Source organism: Monodelphis domestica, chromosome 2, assembly GCF_027887165.1.
Source record: "Monodelphis domestica isolate mMonDom1 chromosome 2, mMonDom1.pri, whole genome shotgun sequence".
NCBI classification, from domain to species: Eukaryota; Metazoa; Chordata; class Mammalia; order Didelphimorphia; family Didelphidae; genus Monodelphis; species Monodelphis domestica.
The window spans coordinates 80,111,117-80,131,903 of NC_077228.1; the positions used below are offsets into that span (position 1 = coordinate 80,111,117).

The 20,787-nt window shown below is 35.5% G+C and overlaps 1 protein-coding gene across 1 annotated transcript in view; it reads left to right on the forward strand.

The window, feature by feature from the left end:
* The window catches only part of LAMC1 (laminin subunit gamma 1), a 165,530-nt gene that overhangs the window by 98,973 nt on the left and 45,770 nt on the right, over positions 1-20,787 (forward strand). The window contains exons 2-4 of the mRNA XM_007480933.2: positions 10,303-10,607; positions 13,507-13,637; positions 17,276-17,442. Of these exons, the coding sequence (XP_007480995.2) occupies positions 10,303-10,607; positions 13,507-13,637; positions 17,276-17,442 (603 nt within the window). The remainder of the gene's footprint in view (positions 1-10,302; positions 10,608-13,506; positions 13,638-17,275; positions 17,443-20,787) is intronic.

Here is a 20,787-nt window from a genome sequence, read left to right on the forward strand (position 1 = left end):
GTAAAGAGAATTATATGAAAATACTTAGGTATTATCAAGATGGGAGAAGACAGGGAAAAACTAGTAAATAGAGAAAAATATAAGATTAGAGAGAGGGGAGATGATGGAGGAGACAGGCAATCTATCTATTGGAGGATAGGATGAAACCCACAATACATATAGAGGGATTGGTCTTGACAAACAGAAAGGCCACTTATCATTCTGAGACTATTATGAAGGAATGCAGTAGAGGATGAGGTCAGAGGAATGAAAGATGAAGAGCAAGAAAATTCAGCAAATTTACTTCTGCTCATTGAAGTATCATGCAGACAGGAAGCATTGGGTGAGGAGAGAAGGGAATGTTTAGAACACCTACTGTAGCAGATGGGATGGGGAAAGTAATAGGATAGAATTGCTGCAGTGAAGTTCCAGTTGAAATTAACTAGCATAAATTTATAGTGGACCCTCTCAAGAGAGTTTTGGCTCCTTCGGGTGAGAGATTGTATTTTGCCCAATTTTACACCCCCTGCACTTTGCACTGTGTCTGACACATACTGGGAGCTTAATAAATGTTTATTGATTGATTGTATGTTAGTACAAGCAGATGAAGCAGATGTTTGGTATAATCTAGGGTTAGGCTTTAGTAAGGTTAGCAATAACAATACAAGGTAGAAGTATTTCCATTGCCTATTAGGTCCAAATTTGTGTGTGTGTGTACATACATACTATATATACACACTTATATGTGTGCATAGGTATATACACATTATATACATATGTATATTATATATATATTGTGTGTGTGTGTGTATACTTGCACACTCATATATTCTTTGACATGTTTCTTATGCTTTAGTCAGGCAGACCTTCCCAATTAATACTGTGTTCTTTTCACTCCCTTGCCTTTCCTCATATTATTCTTCTGGTTACCTGAAAATTTCTTTTATCTCTATCTGCCTAAATCCAGCTTATTCTTCAAGGTGAGGCTTGTACCTTACCTTTTCCATGAGGCTTCTTTCCTTTTTGATTGTGCCTTTCATTGACCTCTCTCCCGTACATTCCTATTACATATACAGTTAATGCAACATAATTCAGTGCTTAATGATATCTTTTGTTCACTATTATTTCATGAGTTTTAATCTGAGGAGTCATTTCTCATACTTCTGTATTCTATATTACTTGAGTTTTTCCACACTAGAGAAAGGTCGAGATTGCATATAGCAAGTAACAGATAAATACTTATTTGTTGGTTGTATGTTTTGGTCAAGTTTATTCCTGGTAGATTGAATAGATGACCTGAATAAATGTAAGGCTAGGAGCATTTTCTTGGTTGAAGGTTCCATGTACTAATTTACTCATTTATATCAGAATGGAATTTGAAACCCAATTAAAAGCTAATAATATGACTGCTGTTCCCTAGTTTTTATGTCAGCTCTTCCAGAATGGTTCAGTGCATAGAGCTGGCCTGAAAATCAGGAAGATCTGGGTTTCAAGTAATACTTTGAACATATATTGGCTGTGTGACCCTCGGCAAGTTATCTCACCTCCTAATGTCTTTCTAGGTAACTTTCTTCAACTATAAGTAATAAAGAAGATGCCAGCCTGCCTTCACAGAGCAGGTTTCCTTACTTTTGCATTCTCTCTATCAGTAGAATCTTAGTTTTTTTGAGATTCATTCTGCCAGTTCATATGGCTCGTGTTCAAAACAGTGTGTGGTTGATCCTGTTAGCCTTTCAGTTTAATTTTTCCTTCTTTAGACAAATAAATCATGACTGTATTAATGGTGACCTAGCAGACAAAAGTTTTATATCCTTTAAGGTAAAAAGGGATTTTTAAAATGAGAAAACTATCAGCTCAGGCAGTCTGTTCTTGTGACTGCAAGTACTCCTGAAATCTCTGCATGAGCATGTAGCACTTTTTCCTCAAAAATTGGTGTTGGAATTTTTTTTATTTGTTCATTTTGTTTTACTAAAAAATAATTAAATTGCTTTATTTTTTGGTTGTAGACCCAATTTTTTTTGCCTTTCTGAATGTATTCCAAGTCTTTCTGTCTTTTAATGTGGAGGCTGCTAGATGTTAGGGTAAGATTTAAAGTAAAGGAAACACAAGAGGAAAACATAAATAAATCTGCTTTATTGTTTGGGAAGGGAAAGGAATTAAGATTTAGGGATATATTAACTATGTTATTAAGCTTAAAAACTTAACCAAATACCCCAAATAGAGTAGGAGTCCAAAATCAAATAGAGCCAGGCTCTTTTGTTGTTAGATGTCCAAGTAAGTAAGTCCTGATGTCCAAGTAAGACTGATGCTGCCAATAGCCAGATACTGGAAAAAACAAACAAACTTCTTTCTCAGTTTGATCAAGCCTTCATCTCTACTTCTTCAGGAGAACAGAAGTCAGTTGGGCAGAAATGGAATCTTCACCTAGATCCCTCAGGCTCAAGCTCCCATGTGACCGTTGGTCACATACCACTGTCAGTCATTCCTAGGTTTGCATTTCCCAGTTTTTTGCAACAGTTTTGCAAATTGCAAACATTTTCACCCTTTATCACACTTCCCCCTTTTGCATGAACCAAAAACTGTGTTGGAAACACTATTTTTGAATTTGTCCACAATCTAAAATACTTACCAATAACTAAACTAAGAAATCTATCCAAAATAACAACCTACACTCAACTATCTTACTCTGACCTATTTTAAGGAACTGTAACAAGAAAAAAGGAAAAGGAAAACAAAGTAAATAATGAACAAGTACGAAAGGAAAACAGAAGCAAAATCAAAACAGCAAATAACATCAAACAAAAGATGAACATAACTTCCATGCAAACATCAAACTTAAAATACTCTTATCAGCTAAAACAGAAAACTGTACTATTGCAAAACATTAACATTAAACTTAAGAGAAAAAATTTTGAAAATTGCAATAAACACAACATTGCATAAGCTTTACAATAAAAATCAAACCAAACATTAAACTCACTTATGCAAATACATGTAATAATAAATATTAGTGAGCTATGTAAATAATTTACATATATAGTACATACATACAATTTATACATGTATGCTATACATATATATCCTTATGTGCACTTCATATTTACACAGTTTACATATAGACATACACTATAATACAATTAATTTACAATCCTATTATATACCCAATTTGCATATATTTACATATTTATCTACAATTTTGTTTGATATATGATGTCACGTGTTGTTTGTGTTGTGTAATGTATGATGCAATGCAAGTCAGTATCTAATTTTCTTACTTAATTTTACCTAACCTTTATCTTCAAAATACTTTTCCTAGCTAAATTTCTATACCTAAACTAAATCTAAGTATGTAACTACATTTTGTTAGTAAATAACATATCTATAGCTAATCATAACATTGTTAGTACCCTAACTATACATCCTTAAACTAAATAGTGATTCAGAATAACCTAACCATGTTTATGTTTTACTTTTGTTATGTGATGTTGCTTTGCTATTTAAATGTCAGTGTTACTGTTACAGCAGTTGTTACTGTTGTATGCAACATACTTACCCCTATTTCAAATCTTTCTTTTCTCACCTCTTGAATATTTTTCTGCAGTTCCATAGTAGTAAATATATTTGTGTTTGTATGTGAATAAATGCTGTTATTTTACTATAATACATTACCCAAAGTATAAATTTATTAGTCCATTTATCCTGTAATCCTCTTCATTGCAAATTTCACAAAGTCTTTTAAATTTATAAGTTCTCAGTCTTTTATCAATATGTCCATTATTCTTGATTATAGTATATGTCCATTAATTCCTGAATTCTCTTCATCTGCATTGTCCTCTTCTATCTTCTTCTGCAGGAATGGTCCTCTCCTTACTGATCTTTTTGACTGCAGACTCAAATTTGACTGATGATTCTATCTTTCTGCAATCTCTTCATTTCCTTATTCAATGATTTGTACATTTCCATATTTATGCCATGTGCTAATTTTATATGTGAATAATGATACCAGGAATCTCTACCCAAAACTTTTATTGAAGATGGAGAAACCAACACAATAGTGTAAGAACCTAACCAACTTTCCTGTGTTGCTGATGTTTTAGCAAAAATTTTTACATATACCATATCTCTTGTTTCATACTTATGAAGAGTAATCGAAAGGACCAGTTTGAATTAATACTCCCATATCATGTAATACTTTTAGCACTTAAGTAAGAAGCAAGTTGACAATCTCCTCCAGTCTTACAAATTTTTAATTGTTGTAGAGTGTGTCCAAAGAGCATTTCATAGGATGATATATGCAAATATGCTCTTGGCCTCGTATGTAAGTAAAACAAAGCTGTGGGAAGAATCTCTGACCATTTGAGATGAGTTTCAGCACAGAGCTTCCCCACAATAGTCTTTATTTCCTTATTCACACACTCCACTTGCCCTGAACTTTGGGGATGATAAGGCACATGATATCTTGGTGTTATTCCTAGATTTTCATAGACTCATTTCAGGATGTCTTGAGTGAAATGGGATCCTTTATGGGAGTCTATTGTTAATGGTACTCCAAATCTAGGTATAATTTCCTTAGTCAATACTTTTACCACAAAGCTAGCTGTATTTGTATTTGATGGAAAAGCTTCAGGCCATTTGGTTAATCTATCAACACTTATACCAAGCAAAACTTTTATCTTCCAGCTTTTGGCACACTGATGTAATCAATCAACAGACTCTCAAGTGGACAATATGCTAAAGGTCTACTACCTAAACCTTTATGTCTTGAGTGCTCCTTGATTGAATTTTTGGCAAACAGAACAGCCTGAGCAGATCTTATTTGCTATAGTACTTTATTCCAGGAGCAACCCATTGTCTCTTTATGGTGTCAATTACAGCTTGAGTACCAAAATGACCTTTTGTGTGAATGGCTTGATACAAATAGGTATAGAAGTCTTTTTGGTAATAGCGGCTTTCCTGTATCTGTTAACCATATACCGTGTTCTTTTCTAGCTCCAAACTTCTCTTTCCATTTTTGTATTTCGGAGTCTATATAAGCTTTTTCTAGATCATCAGATTTTATAGTTGACAAGTTCATAATATACACTGGGGCATTTCTGGCCACAAATTTTGCAGTTATGTCAGCTCTATGATTTTCTTTAGAAATTGAATCTCTTCTATTGGTATGACTTCTACAATGGATTACCGCTAGCTGTTTAGGCTTCTGGATAGCATCTAACAACACAGTTATTATTTCTGCATGAGCAATTGGTTTTCCCGATGCAGTAAAAAAAAACCTTGTTGTTTCCAGATCTTTCCTGTAGCATGACAACAGAAAAAAGCATTATGAGAGTCTGTGTAAATGTTTGCACTTTTACCTGCTACCAGAAGAAATGCTTGCTTTAAAACGATCAACTCTGCAATTTGAGCACAAAGCTTACTAAGCACTAAGGTAATGATCCATACATACCACAGTGTCTCAAATTCTGTGACAACTGCAGTACCTGTACATCTAAGTCCATTACACAAACATGAAGATCCATCTGTGAATAAAAGCAAATCTGGATTTTCAATTGGAGTGTCTTTTAAATCCATCGTTGGCATATCCACTAGAGCTATTACTTCTAAAGATTCATGAAATGGTTCACCATTCTTTGGCAAATCAGGAAGAAATGTAGCTGGGCCAGATCCTGTGTAATCCTAACTGGGGCTCCTTGATATCTGAATTCCCTCTTTCTGATTGCTTGCAATATTTTCTCCTTGGTTTGGAAGATCTTGAATTTGGCAATTACATTACTGGGGGTTGTATTTTGATGATTTAATGTAGAGGGTGATCTATGCACTCTTTCAATGTCTAGTTGCCTCTTGCTCAAGAATATCGGGGCAGTTTTCTTGGATAATTTCTTGTAATATGATGTCAAGGCTTTTATTTTTTCTTGTAGACCAGTGATTCTCAAATTGTCTCTCCTACATCTGTTTTTTAGGTCAGTTGTCTTTTCAATGAGATATTTCATGTTTCTATTTTTTTCAGTCTTTTGACTTTGCTTTATTAATTCTTGCTGTCTTGTAAGGTCATTAGCTTCCACTTTCCCAATTCTAGTCTTTAAAGACTGGTCTTCAGCTATGATCATCTGATTTTCCTTTTCAGTTTGGTCTATCCTGCTTTTCATGACTTCCAACAGATTAATTCTGGTCTCCATTTTGCTTATTATTTCGTATGATTTCTGTGCTTCTTTTTCCAAGTGGGAGATTCTGTCTTTTAAACTATTATTTTCTTTTGAATTACTTTCATTTCTATTTCCCACTTTTCTTCCCACTTTTTTTCTATCTTTCTTACTTGGTTCCTGAACTCCTTTTTGAGTTCCTTCAGAGCTTGTGACCGATTTCCATCTTTGGGGTAAAGTTTTGATGTGTTTGCTCCTTTGTCACTCTCTACTTCTTTAATCTGCTCTTTTTCTCCATAGACCCTATCCAGTGTCAAAGGCTTTTTCTGTTGCATCTTATTTCTTTTGACACTTGTGGATTGTAGTTCCTGAGTGTTGGTAGCCCTTGCTGTGTTAGTTTTTTTTTCTCTGTATTATCTTCCCTTCCCAGCCAGAAGACTGAGTGAGGGTAGCAGACAGCTCTATATGTAGCCAGCTACAAAGTGTTTTGCCCTGAGGCTATTTTTTTCTAATCTCTGCCCCCCACTCCCCCCACCCTATCTTGGTGCCTAGGCTACGGGCTCCTCAGCCTTGGGTCCCAGGTTTCACTGTCAAAGCCTTGCACTGCCCTCAGGGGTACGTCTATGGTGCCCTTAGCCAGCCCCCAAGAATTTAGAGTTTGCCCCAGTTGGTGCTCTTGACTCTGGAGGAGGGGTGAACAGCTTGCAAATTTGTAGGTGTAATTTTACCCCCTTATAGCATGGAAATGTCCAAACCCTGCTTACCTTTAAGGCTGTGCCCCGTGGCAGAGCTCCTTCACTGGTATGATTTTGAGTCAAGTTGCTTTATTTTTTAATGGACTGTCAAAGTGATGTTGTTACTTTGGACATTAGAGAAAGAGAAGATGGTACTTGTGTTGCTTTAAACTACAGTGCTGCACTAAATTTTACTTCAGATCTGGGCAAAATCAAAGGGAATGAAGGTTGGGGTGGTGGTGTTTTTATAAATATAAATCAAATGTTGTGTAGATATAACAAACTATCAGGAAATCTTCCCTAGTATTTAAGTAAGCATCATATGATGCTCCTTGACCAACTAAATACATATGACTGGCAACTCATAGTATCATTGATGGAGAGCTGGAAGGAACTTATGAAACCATTTAAAAGTTCAGCTCCTCCATTTACAGATGAGGAAGCTGTAATCTTGGAAGATTAAGTGATTCTTCCAAGGCCACATAAAGAGCTAGAGCTAAGTTTTGAACCCACTTTCTGACTGTGGATCCGCATGATTCTCCTTCTATTATACTGGGCTTCCTCAAAACCCAATTTTGGCTTTAGGGGAAAGATTCAAAGCTAAGAGGAATTATTCCTTTTTAGTGTCACAAAATATATAGAATATTTTTAAAGGGTGATTCTTTCCTCTTGCTGGTCTTACTCCTAACCCCTCATGGTCCTTGTTACCCTATCTGTTCATTGATGCTGGACTAGATACATTCTAATAAAAAAAAAAGATGTATTCTGTGCTTACTGTGTACAGGGGACTACTAGTTGTAGGGGAAAGAATGAGGAAAATGAATAAGCCCCGATTTTCTTGGGGCTGGCATTCCTGCAAGGGAGATGGGAACTTGACATGCATACAAGCAAACTTCAAGTATCCACAAAGTAATTCAAAAAGATTTAATGACAGAACAACTATATATAGGGGGAATCAAGTTGTTGCCTGTAACCTAAATTGCACTTTAAAGGATTGGGGGGAGATAGAATTGGAGTAGAGGCATATTATAGAGTACCACTCATGTAGAGATCGAAAGACAAAAGTTGGAATGCCAGGGTCCAAGGGGTTAGGTCAGTTTGACTAGAACGGAAAGATCATTCAGAGAAGATGAATGAAATGATACTGATAAAGTAGATGGGCACCAGATTGAAGGGCTCTCGGTGCAACCCTGAAGAGTTCCTCTTTTAGTCAAGGGACAAGAGGTATGAATGCTTGAGCTGGAGAAAGACACAATTAAATACATATATTTTATTATTATCCATTTCAGGGAATGTTTTGTAGGAGAACAGTGGGGTGGGAAGGTAGGGAGATTAATCAGGAGGCAAGTGCAGTTGGCCAGAGATGTGGTAATGAAGGTAAGAACTAGGTTGGAGACAGCAGAAAGAAGGGGATGAATATGAGAAACGGTGTGGAAATGTCAGTCAGCAACCAAACTTTCATAAGCACTTAATGTGTATAAGGCACTGCTAGGGATAAGGGATACAAACAAAAAGTATTTCCCCCCTCAAATAGTTTATATTTTATTGGGGAAGATACCATATATACATATCAGTAGATGTAAAAAACCCATAAAATGAATACACATGAGTAAATGCTAGCAACAGGGAGGAATCCAGAAAGACCATATGAAGTAGGAACCATTTGATTTAAAAATTATTTTTTATTGATTAATTTAGAATGTTTTTCCATGGTTCCATGATTCATGTTGTTTCCTTCCTCTTCCCCCCTTCCCCAGCCAACAAGCAATTCCACTGGGTTTTATATGTATCATTGTTCAAAACCCATTTTCATATTATTAATATTTGCAGCAGAGTGGATCCTTGAAAGTCAGAATCCCCAATTGTATCCCCATCAAACCATGTGGTTGATAATGTGTTTTTCTTCTGCATTTCTGCTCCCACAGTTCTTTCTCTGAATGTGGAGAGGGTTCTTCTAAATTTCTCTGGATTAACCTGGGTCATTGCATTGTTGCTAGTAGAGGAGTCCATTACATTTGTTTGTGCCACAGTATATCAGTCTCTGTGTACAAGGTTCTCCTGTTTCTGCTCCTTTCACTCTGCATCAATTCCTGGAGGTTGTTCCAGTTCACATGAAATTCCTCCACTTCATTATTCCTTTGAGCACAATAGTATTCCATCACCAACATATACCACAATTTGTTCAGCCATTCCCCAATCAAGGGACATCCCCTCATTTTTCCAATTTTTTGCCACCACAAAGAGCGAGGTTATCAATATTTTTGTACAAGCCTTTTCCCTTATTATTTTGGGGTACAAACCCAGCAGTGCTATGGCTGGATCAAGGGGTAGGCAGTCTTTTAAAGCCCTTTGGTCATAGTATTTCAAACTGCCTTCCAAAATGGTTGGATCAATTCACAACTTCACCAGCAATGCATTAGTGTCCCAATTAAGGAGGAACCATTTGACTTGAGCTTTGAAGGAAACTATAGCTTCTAAGAGGAATAGTTAAGGAAATTCATTCATGGCATGAAGCTTTGGGTATAGACTTTGTGAGGGCATAGAGATGGGGAATGGGGGGTAATGTAAGAAGAATAGCAAAAATTATGGTTTGACTGAGTGAATGATAGGGAGGAATGTATAATTTAAGCAGAGACAGGTAGTTTAGAACTAGGTCGTAAAGGGTTTAAAATTCTAAATAGAAAAATGTGTCCAGTTAATAATTTAAGCATCAAAGTAATATGATAACCCTATGTTTTGGGACCATCACTATGTTAGCTCTGTAGAGATTACTTATGTGGGGCAATGTAAGGAGTATCAGTTTTGGATTCAGAATACTTAAATCTTGTCTTAGATACCACTGGTGGACTAATCATGTTATTATTTTGGAACTTATTTTCCTTATCTTTAATATGAGGAATTTGGGTTAGATTAGGAATTCTTATCTTGGTGTCCATGAACTTATTTTCCATATAATTAGTTCCCTTTGTAATTCTATATATTTTATTTTGTGCATTTAAAAACATTATTCTGAGAAAAGAACCATACGATTCATTAGACTGTCAACACAGGTCCATGTACCGAAAAGGGTTAATTGTTAGCATGGCCCCTTCCAGATCTCTATCTCTATCTATCTATCTATCTATCTATCTATCTATCTATCTATCTATCTATCTATCTATCTATCTATCTATCTATATTATGCTTCAGTTGTATTATAGGTAAATTAGACTCATGCCAGTCTGGGAACTAGTTTATAATTTCCTAATTTAGCAAATATGTTTAGTGCCAAAAAAAGTTAACTTAAGAAATAAAATTTTAAAACAGACTGTTTATAGTTTGAAGATTACCTGTATGTCCAGTTACCAATATGTTAAAAATATGACTTTTGTCTTTTTTGCTTTGGAGAGAAAAGTTTTCTGTCTTGTATGTAGCTATCCTTTATTAACTTTGATGTGTTTGTTCTATAGGAAAAGCTTTTGACATCACATATGTGCGCTTGAAGTTTCACACCAGTCGCCCTGAGAGCTTTGCTATCTACAAACGTACCCAAGAAGATGGGCCGTGGATTCCATACCAGTACTACAGTGGCTCCTGTGAGAACACCTATTTGAAACCCAACCGTGGTTTCATTAGGACAGGCGGGGATGAACAGCAAGCATTGTGCACAGATGAGTTCAGTGACATTTCTCCTCTAACTGGGGGCAATGTGGCCTTTTCAACATTGGAAGGAAGGCCCAGCGCCTACAACTTTGACAATAGCCCTGTGTTGCAGGTAGGGGTCTGAAAAGTATGGTCAGCTTTGGAGGTGGTGAATTCTGCCATGTACTTGATCTAAAAAGAATTGAGGAAGGAACTATTTGCAAAGGACTTAAAGTTTTATGAGATGATAGTAGATTAAATGACTAGTGAAGTATTTTATGCTTATTTTATGCTTAATCCCTGTGCTTTGCAAAGTTAAAGCAAAATTATTCTATTTTTACTGGTTAGCTAAATTTTTAAAAACTTCTTTGTTCTTATATTTGAAAACCACTTGAAAATACATCCTGAGAAATGAATTCACTAATTATTTCTTGAACTGAGTAATTTTAGCATTAACCTGCATAGTCAAGAAGTAAAACTATTGTTTCTGACATTTGAAGGGAATTTTAATGTTTGATTTACTCAGTTTATTAGTTGTCTTACCTTTTTTCCTCTTAAACATTTCATATAAAGTCAAACTTATTTTAAATATTAAGAAGATCATTCAGATACAATCAGGTTTCTGTGGGTATTATTAACTCACTTATAAATCTGCTTTGAATCTTCCCTGAGAGTACTGTAAAATCAAAAGCCCAATAACCAAAATGATTTCCCTATATAATGTAGATGGCTTTTTGAACAAATATTGCTACAATTAGAAGAAAAAGAGTATTTAATTCTCAGTTGCATAGGAGAAGAGGAGGATTTTCCCATCCCTTCTTTGAATTACTTTTCCAAGAAGAGGCATCTAGTTAATTTGTGAATCTGTGTTTGATAAACATACAAATACAATACCAGCAGCTGAAAGGAGAGCTGTCATGACATAAATATGTATATTTTTGATATAAAAATTTTTTCAGGGAGCAAGGAATAAAATAGGTTTTAGGTTGTTGCTGTTCTGTGCCTTTTGGGATCTCTTGTAGTGAAGTATAAACTAATTTTGTTTCAGAGCTTCTACCTGCACTTATTCATATCTATATTATAGATTGTTATGCACTGATTGGCTTGCTACATATATACTTCTGTGACTGAATTTTGACTAGAGATTTAAGGAAAGATGAAAGAATCTTGCTGGCAAAGTTAGGGCTAGAGGGAGATTGGCTTCATTTTGTCAGAGGTAATATGACAACAGGGTAGGATGTATTCATTTGCAGAGGCAAGAGAAAAAGGAAATGGTTTTGTCAATATTTTATTTAAAAAGTTATTTTGTGTTCTAAATTAGACATTGTCTTTTCCTGTCTTTATTCTTAAGTGCCTCCTTACCTTAACTTGTGAGTGTCTGGTTTTGGCATTTCTGCTACCTCATTATAACTATGTGGTTTGTGGATGAATGGCATTAAGACAAAACTATGATTGGCTTCATATTTCTAGCTCCCTTCTGTTTGTATTTCTTCATGAATATAATTTGTCTGTTTTTATTATGGAATAAAAAATCATAAAGTTTATGGTGAGCAACTTTGCTCAGAACTCTTATTACAGGTGAATATTCTTAGATCTGATTATAGGTTTTTCCCCAAAGATAGATAGTAAACATCTGACATAGAAAGAAGTAAAATATTCATGAAAAGTGGAGTAGATGGCTTCAGTTAATAGAAAAACAAAACTTAATGAAAAAAGGAATAGATGATGCATAAAATGTTTTAGTCCACTAGGCAAATATTTAAGGACCTTTCATTAAAAATGTATGTATGTATACATACATACATACATACATACATACATACATACATACATAGGCATATAGGTCCTCATTGGATGACTACCTTATTTGGTGACATGAATAGTATTCAAACAGTATAGGAAGCAGCAGACAGGTGGCATTTTGCATCATTGGAGGGAACTTTAAAATTGAGGAAATTATAAACCCATTGAGACTTTACATTTATATGTTTGTCATTTTAAACATGTTAGACAACAATATAGTTTTTATAGGAAAAGTAATCCCTAAACTAGTATTTCTGAGTGACTGGTCCTAACTGAGTATATCTTTTAGCAAATTCATTTTCCAGGAATGAAGACATCTGCTACCTTCTAAATCAAAGAAATTCTGTGGGGTTAAAAAGTTAATTTTCTGAAATTCTTTTGGCTTTTTGTAATTTCACTCACTTGATATGATAATCTCAAAACATAACTGTTCATTTATATGTAGTTTTTTAAGTGCCAAGCAACTTGTAACTGACATAAACTCATTAATCCTCCATAGAACTTTGAATTAAGATAGCTTTTAAATAGTGGAAGAATTTAGGTCATTGATACATTATAAACAGTGATCAAATACGTTAGAAGGCTTAGTTAAGTGTATACAAATAAAGTAAGTGAAGTGAGATTTTAAGTAGGATTTATTTCTTGAGTTCTGCTGTTATACAGGTGAAATCAAGGAAATTACCCACTACTTAGGTGATTATCTTTGAGTAAGAGGATGTGAGAGAAAGAGAGGAGACAGAAGTATAGAGAAAGAGAATAGGGAAAGTAAAGGAGAGAAAGAGAGATTTCAAGAGTTGCTTAAAATTAAAGAAAATCTGTGTGTATGGTCTAGACAAAGATTAAAGTGAATCAGTTGATTTAAAAGGGGCTATTGAATAGATCTACATAAAAAGAGTAGAAGCAAAAGTTGAGACAGTAGAAGGATATAGAGAAGTGAATGTCATTGAATATGATTAGAGAAGAGGGTTGATATTGAAAGGTAGAGAATTATTTTATATATTTTAAATTTTTTTCCATTTTAAAGTTTTTATTCAGCCCCTCTCTCTCCTCCTCACATCATACAAAGTATCACCTGGCAAAATTATGTATAGATTATGGATTGATATTTATGTATAAGCTTGAGACTGGGTTGTGGCCAAATTACTGGTTTTATACCCACAACTTTATTTTGACTGAAAAAAAATTAATTCAACTCTACATTTCTCTCCTTTTTTTTTTGCCTTTATTAGGAATGGGTAACTGCCACAGACATCAGAGTGACCCTTAATCGCCTGAACACCTTTGGAGATGAAGTGTTTAATGACCCCAAGGTGTTGAAGTCTTATTATTATGCAATTTCAGATTTTGCTGTGGGTGGCAGGTAAGTATATTATTAAATCATAATTAAAAAGAAATTACTTTCCCCCCGCTATAATAGTATGCCTGTTTACAACTATATTTATTGATTCTGTCATTAGATTTTTTATTCTTTCAAAATAAGGCAGTGTCTTTCTTGTTAATCCTTATCATGTATTATGTTTTCCAGCCAACTTAGCCTTTTAACTGTTTTCTGAACTTGATGTGCCATCGCTTATCTCTGACTTTTCACAGTCTAGTCCCTTTCATGTGGCCCTTTACCTTACGCTCTTAGAAATTTTGCTTCCTTCAAGGATTAATTCAGCTATTCATTCCTACTATCACCCTTGCCTAATATTCCAAATATAATAGCATTTTCCCCTACTGAAATTATTTTTCATAAGACTTATGTATTTATTTTTAATCCTTTTATTAAAATGTAAAGTCTTCTAGGACAGACATTTCATTTTTATAACCCTAGTTATGTGATTCCTTGTATATAATACTTTATAATTACATGTTATACTATAATTGCAGCAGTAGAGCTTGGAGCAAAGTTGCCTTGAGAACTATGCTTTGGTTTGGAGTTTTAGTTTTTAAGGTGACAAATTGCTAAGTTTTTGAAAAACTCTTTCAACATAAATTTGCATGTTAACTTTTTATGAATAAGACACCATGCTAATTGTGCCAAGGATACAAAAATAATGAACATTGTCATTCCACTCCATTCAAAAGTTAAGTCAGCAGGTTTTTACTGAGTACTTTCTACGTGCCAGGTGCTGTGCTAACTTCTGAGGACACAAAGAAGCAAAAAACAGCCCTTGATCTCAAGAAGCTTAGAATCTAGTGAGGAAGGCAACATGAAAATAGCTGTGTGCAACAAGATTTATACAAGATACACTGGAGAGGGAAAAAAAAAGAGATGGCCCTGTCAGTAAGGGGGAATTGGAAAAGGCTTCTTATAGTAGATGGGATTTTAGCTTGGACCTAAAGGAAGCCAGGGAAGCTGAGAGATGGAGATGAGAATAGAGAGAATTGTAGGTATGGGAGACAAACTCTGAAAATTCAGGTGTCATGCTATGTAAGACAATCAGCAGAAAAGTCAGGGTTCCTGGAAGAGTAAGTTATAAAAAGATTTGGAAGATAGTAAGGGGAGGGGACCTGCTTTAAAGGGATCCCTTTAAAGAGGGCTTTAAAAGCCAAATAGGATTTTATAGTTGATCTTGGAAGTTACTGGGAACCTCAAACCTGCCCCTTAGGAGGATGAGTAGGACAGCTAAGGGGATGAAAGAGAATCTGAAACTCAAAATGTTAGAAAACTAATTGGAAAAAAAATATCACTGAACTGAAAAAGAAAAGAATTGCCTTGATACAATGAAAACTCAGTTGAGATTATATAATTTACATTTGTTGTGGACCCAGTCAACAGAGTTTTTTTTATCTTTTCCAGATTTGTTTACTAAAGAGAAGAAATGGTGGGATTATTCCAAAGCTGAGGGTTGACAGGACAAGATCAGCAGTAAGATAAAGTTGCAAGGGGCTAGAGAGAGGAGGCTAGTAGTATGATGGCAAATTTGTGGCACAATTGCCAAAGATAGCACTCAGAGCACTCCCTGTGGGCACTTGGCCCCTTCCCCTCCAGTTCATTACTAAAAAGGCAGAGGGACTTGGGAGGAGCTGCTCCCTTCCTATTCTCCATCATGGCTGACATTTTTTCACATCACCCTCCCCTCTACCCAGCAGCCCAGTGGGGGAGTACTTTCTTCCTCTCCTGTGTGTGTGTGTTGGGGGGAGGGGAGGGGCTGGCACTCCTTCTCTAAAAGGTTTGCCATCACTGGGCTAGTTTAAAGTAGTATAAAGTAGAACTGTTTCACACTGGGGTCAAGATAGAGAAGGGAAAAAAGTATAACCAATGTAGTGGGGATGGCCTAGGAAAGAATTGAAGGGACTGCTAGAGTGATGAAATGGCAATAGATTGAGATTAGAAGGGAATTTCAGGGGCCATGAACATAGAAATGGAACACTGGTGGATAATGGCAAGATTGAGGATGTTAATCATGACTAGCCATAGCTGACATAAGGTGGAGGAAAAGGGAAATGAGTCATGAGGAGCTGTGAGGATAGCATTACTTAAAAGAATGTTCATTGAGGTGTCTCCTCTTAAGAAGGCTGTGAGCCCGACACTGAATTTGTTGAGGAAAGGAGAGCATTCCTGAAGGCTGGGAGAGTGCAACTCCTAGAATTTTAATTGGCAGTGAATATGAATTGAATGAACATGGAGGAGGAGAGGCTCCTGGGTAATGGTATCAGTGATCCAGGGCTGTGGTTAGGAAGAGAATAATAAGAGGGCCAAAGGGCAAGAATTGAAATAGGCAGGTGTTCAGAGAGGAAAGAGAGATCAAGAGCAAGGGTAATAGCTTGAGGAAGTTTGAGGGCCAGAGAAAATGGATTTCTCAGTGAGAAGTAAAGCATAGGAATGGGGGATGGGGGAGAAGGTAGGAAGTAATAGCCAGTTAGGACAATGTCAATTTCTGACTAAGGAAGTATAACATTTGTAGCTAATGGCAAGGTCTAGTGTGACCATCCTTATGAATCTGGTGAAATAAATAAAATTTAACTTGGCTTTTTATCCTCTCAGAAGAGGGACAGAAAGTTCTGCTTTATTCCCTTTGTGTATAAAGATGCTTCTACTGGCTGAATGCTAGTTGGATGTGTAGTTTGAAATGTTTTTCAATGGCTGTTGACAGGCTTTTACACTCTTACCTATTTTTCTTTTTTTACCCCATCCCTTTGTGAAGGGGCTTACTAATTGTAAGGCTGAAATTGTGACAGATTTCCTTTTCCATTGTGAAGATAATTGGTTTATTAAAACTGAATCTTAAGTACTCCTGCTTATAGGAAGATGGTGGTACATTAATTGAATATAGCTTAAAATAAATGCTACAATCTATGAACTACCAATGTGTCATCTGATGAAGATGCAGACTTTGAGAAAAATACTAACAATGACCATTAATGTAATCAATTGTGTTATTGGCTAGAATTATTCATTCATTCATTTATTTTCATTTTTGCCCATAGTTATATGATTCTTATTGTCTCTCTCCTATTCTTCCCTCCCCCTCCCAGAGTTGATAAGCAATTACAATGGGTTATTATACATATATTATCACTCAAAGCATATTTCCATATTATTCATTTTTGTAATAGAATAATCTTTTAAATCTTTTAAAATCAAAACCCCCAATTATTGGGATTGTCCTGATTCATTGCATTGCTTTTAGTAGCAAAGTCCATCACATTTGATTGTCCTACAGTATTTAATTTACTGTATATAGTGTTCTCTTGGTTCTGCTTATTTCATTCTGCATCAGTTCATGGAGGTCTTTCCAGTTTTTATAGAAATCAAGCAGTTCATCATTCCTTATAGCATAATAGTATTCCATCACCATCATATACCACAATTTGTTCAACCATTCCCCACTTGAGCACACCTCATTTTCCATTTTTTTTTGGCTATCATTTTTAAAAGCTATCTCTGCTCAGAACTTTTTCTTTATTCCTGATCTGGAAAGCTCAAAAATTCTGTTTAATTTTATTCTATATTCACTGCTTTCTAGCATCATTTTCTGAGGCTCTGAATTAATTTACTTCTTCCTACAGATGTAAATGCAATGGACATGCAAGTGAATGCGTGAAGAAGGACTTTGATAAGTTGGTTTGTAATTGCAAACACAACACCTATGGAGTAGACTGTGAAAAATGTCTTCCTTTCTTTAATGATCGGCCATGGAGGAGAGCAACTGCAGAGAGTGCCAGCGAATGTCTGCGTAAGTACCTTGGATTGGACACCTACTTAGTCTAAAAATTGTCTTTAAAATCCCTAGTAGAGAAAAAGGGAGCATTTAAATTACTTCATGAATTTCCTTGTTAAGAAGAAAATTCAGAAAGAACAATTTTTCATTTGAACTTTGCTTTCCTGACTCCAGGCCTGACACACTATCCATTGCACTATCTAGCCTCCCTCTTATGCAAAGGATTATCCATAATATATAACTAGCTAACTAGTGAGATAATGTTCCCCTCAAACCATTATGTCTTAAGACATTGATTTTGTTATATGTCATCTCTCATTAAAAACAAACTTAACTCCAAAACCCCCACAAAATTTGACATGCTGTGCTTTAGACTAAAAGCTATACTCTATGACAGTGATGGTGAACCTTTTAGAGACAGTGCCATGCTCCCCCCAAATGCCATGCTCCCCCTCCCCACCCTACCCCAGATCGGGGAGGGAGGAAGCGCTCCCATTGGGCTACAATATGGAGGGCTGGGGAAAGGGAGGAATGTCTTCAGGCATGTGGAGAGGGGGAGGGGAGAACTCTACGGGCCTTCCCCCCTTCCTCCCAGTCCTTCTGGCTTTCTAGTAACCAACAACTCTGGCAGCCAACTGTAGGTGTGCCCACAGAGAGGGCTCTGTGTGCCCTTTTTGGCACTTGTGCCATGGTTTTACCATCATGGCTATATTATAAAGGAAATTATACAAGGCCTTAACTTCATTATTCTCTAGTTCACAAGTGATTGTAAACTTACAGGCTGCTAACCATCAGTTGAATGCTTTAGAGGTAGTTGCCATTGATAGCAGAATAATTTATTTCATAAACATTATCATCTGTGAAGTATAAGGCTAGATATCTGATCTTACTTGGTTCAAACTTAAAATAGCCTCTGATCAATATGGAGGTTACAGCCTGATGATTTGGAATGCAGCATTTCTAAATGGTTGGAAGCTATCTTTTAAATGGAAAGTATATCATGATGGAGCTAGAGGGGACCCAGATAGAATTGGTGCTAAGTAGACCTCAAAGAGTATGGAGAATTTTTTTTCATTATAGGTTTTTCACCATTATAGTAAGTTGTTTGGCAAAATGCATGATCTAAAGAAAACTCATAATTGTAGTGATATAGCAAATAATCTACATTGACATTTGCTAACTTGTTAAATTATTTCTGAATTTAATTGAAAAAGAAGGCTGCATTTAGATTATTGAAAGACAGCATATGATTTAAAAAAATCTACCCCATTCTGATTTCCTATATGATACATTTTAATGGTATCTTTAATGCAAAATTCTTTATATAAATAAGTACTTTGTGTTAGCTAAAATAAAGATAACAAAATGTATTTTTGTAGGAAAAAGTAAAGCATAATCTGTCATTTTACCCTCGCAATAACCCTTTGATTATCCTATTTCACTGGATCAGAGTGCTGAGGCTCAGTGAAACTAAATGAGTTGCCCCTTGTTTCACAGTTAGTGTGAGTCCAGCTCCCTTTATATTTATACTCCACTGCATATAGCTTTTTGTTCTTTTATTTCTTCTTATATTGCAGTTATCCTTACAGTGTTTCTTTTAGAAATAAGGAAAATGAGCACCACCTATGTTTATATAAAGGAGAAATGGGTACCAAGCAAGATCTTGGGCTTTCTGACTTTAACTTTGTCATTATTATAACAATAACAATGTTAAATTGCCCTATCCAATTCATGTACTCTTCAGTATAAACATAATTTTGAGGAAGAGAAATATATTTACTTATAGTGATAGGGATTCAGCTATTTGAATTATTTTGTAGATGAAGCAATAACTCCTAGAATTGCACAGTTCTGTGAATGTCTGGCTTCTTAGCATGGTGAGTTAGAAAGGTGGCCAAGTGGGTAAGAATAGATTTTAGTTTATTTGGGAAGATATAAAAGGAAAAAACTCTAGTAATTTCCCATTATTCTTTCTGAAGAGAATTGTTTTATCTACCTTTGGGGATGTGGGGAGGAAATGTATGAGGAAAAGTGTGAAAGCATATAGGCACATTTTGTCAAGAAATGAAATATTTGAAACAGTTGTATAAAAAAAAAAACTAAAATAAGTTGTATTTGTGGTCCAACTTCTAGTTGTGTTAATCTTTCTCTCTTGGCAATAAATAATTTAAAAAGTAATATGTGATTAATTAGCAGCTAAGGGAATTTATAGAGAACTTATAAAATTCTAGATCTGCTTGGCCTAGAGGAGAAAGTTTAAGGGAGGTAAATTTCAGCTTTCTACTTTCTACTATCCAGAAATGAAGTGGGTTGCCTTATAAAGTAGTGAATTTACCATCACTGAAGGTATTCAGGCAGGGATCATGTTGGGAGCTATGAATGAGCACATGCTGGGGATATTAAAGAGGGAATGCTTTTATGCTTTAGGTAGATGACCTTTTGTAAAGATTAGAATTAATATACAATAACTAAATATAATATTTTATAAAGTTTTATTAATAAGAAAGCAAAAGAACTGCCTGAATTCAGCCTGGTCCCAGGTCAAAAAGAGAACACGGGAAGAGCATACATCCACTTAAATGCCAGTAACATGATCTTGCCAACATGGAGACGCGGGAGAGATTATAGGAAATTTGGGGAAATACTAAGGACTTCTGGGAAGTGAAGTCAAAGGTTCAAAATCTTCATTTATACATATCCCCCTATGATCCTATTGGGAAACCAGTTTCCCCAAAAGTCTCATGGAAACACAATCAACTTAAAAATTGCAATAATTTGTGGATAAAAGAGGGGGGGGAAAGAACAAAACAAATGATTACTAATTAGACAAAAAACCAATTTGGGTATAGTCCCCTTTGGCATAAGAGTATACATTCAGAACAAAGACATTTCAACCCCCCATAGTTCAATTCACATCCTAAAGTTCACTCTGAATCTTCTGGTGCAACATGTTGTCTCTGCAGGCATCTACATGATGCATTCTGGATTCTGGGAGGTAAAAAGTTTCTTATCTTAAAATTGCTCAAAGTTAAATCAAAGTTCACAACAATAAGTTGGCTCCCCGAGGGAAATAACAAACATAGGGATCACTCAGGGATGCATGGCTCAGTTATGAGGTATATGAATCAATTTGCAAAAGAAAATCAAAATCATGAAAAAATCCAAATAATAGAGAAAAATAACTTGTGGATGAAATACAAAAATGTAAAAGTCTTATGTCTAAAAAAATCTAGGTAAAGGAAAAACAAATCTATAACAGGTCCTTGAATCAGAGACCAATTAAAATGATTTGAGAAATTATGCACTCTAGTAGCTAGGACTAAAGAAAGTTTGCTACACCATGAAAGACAGAAAAGGGAC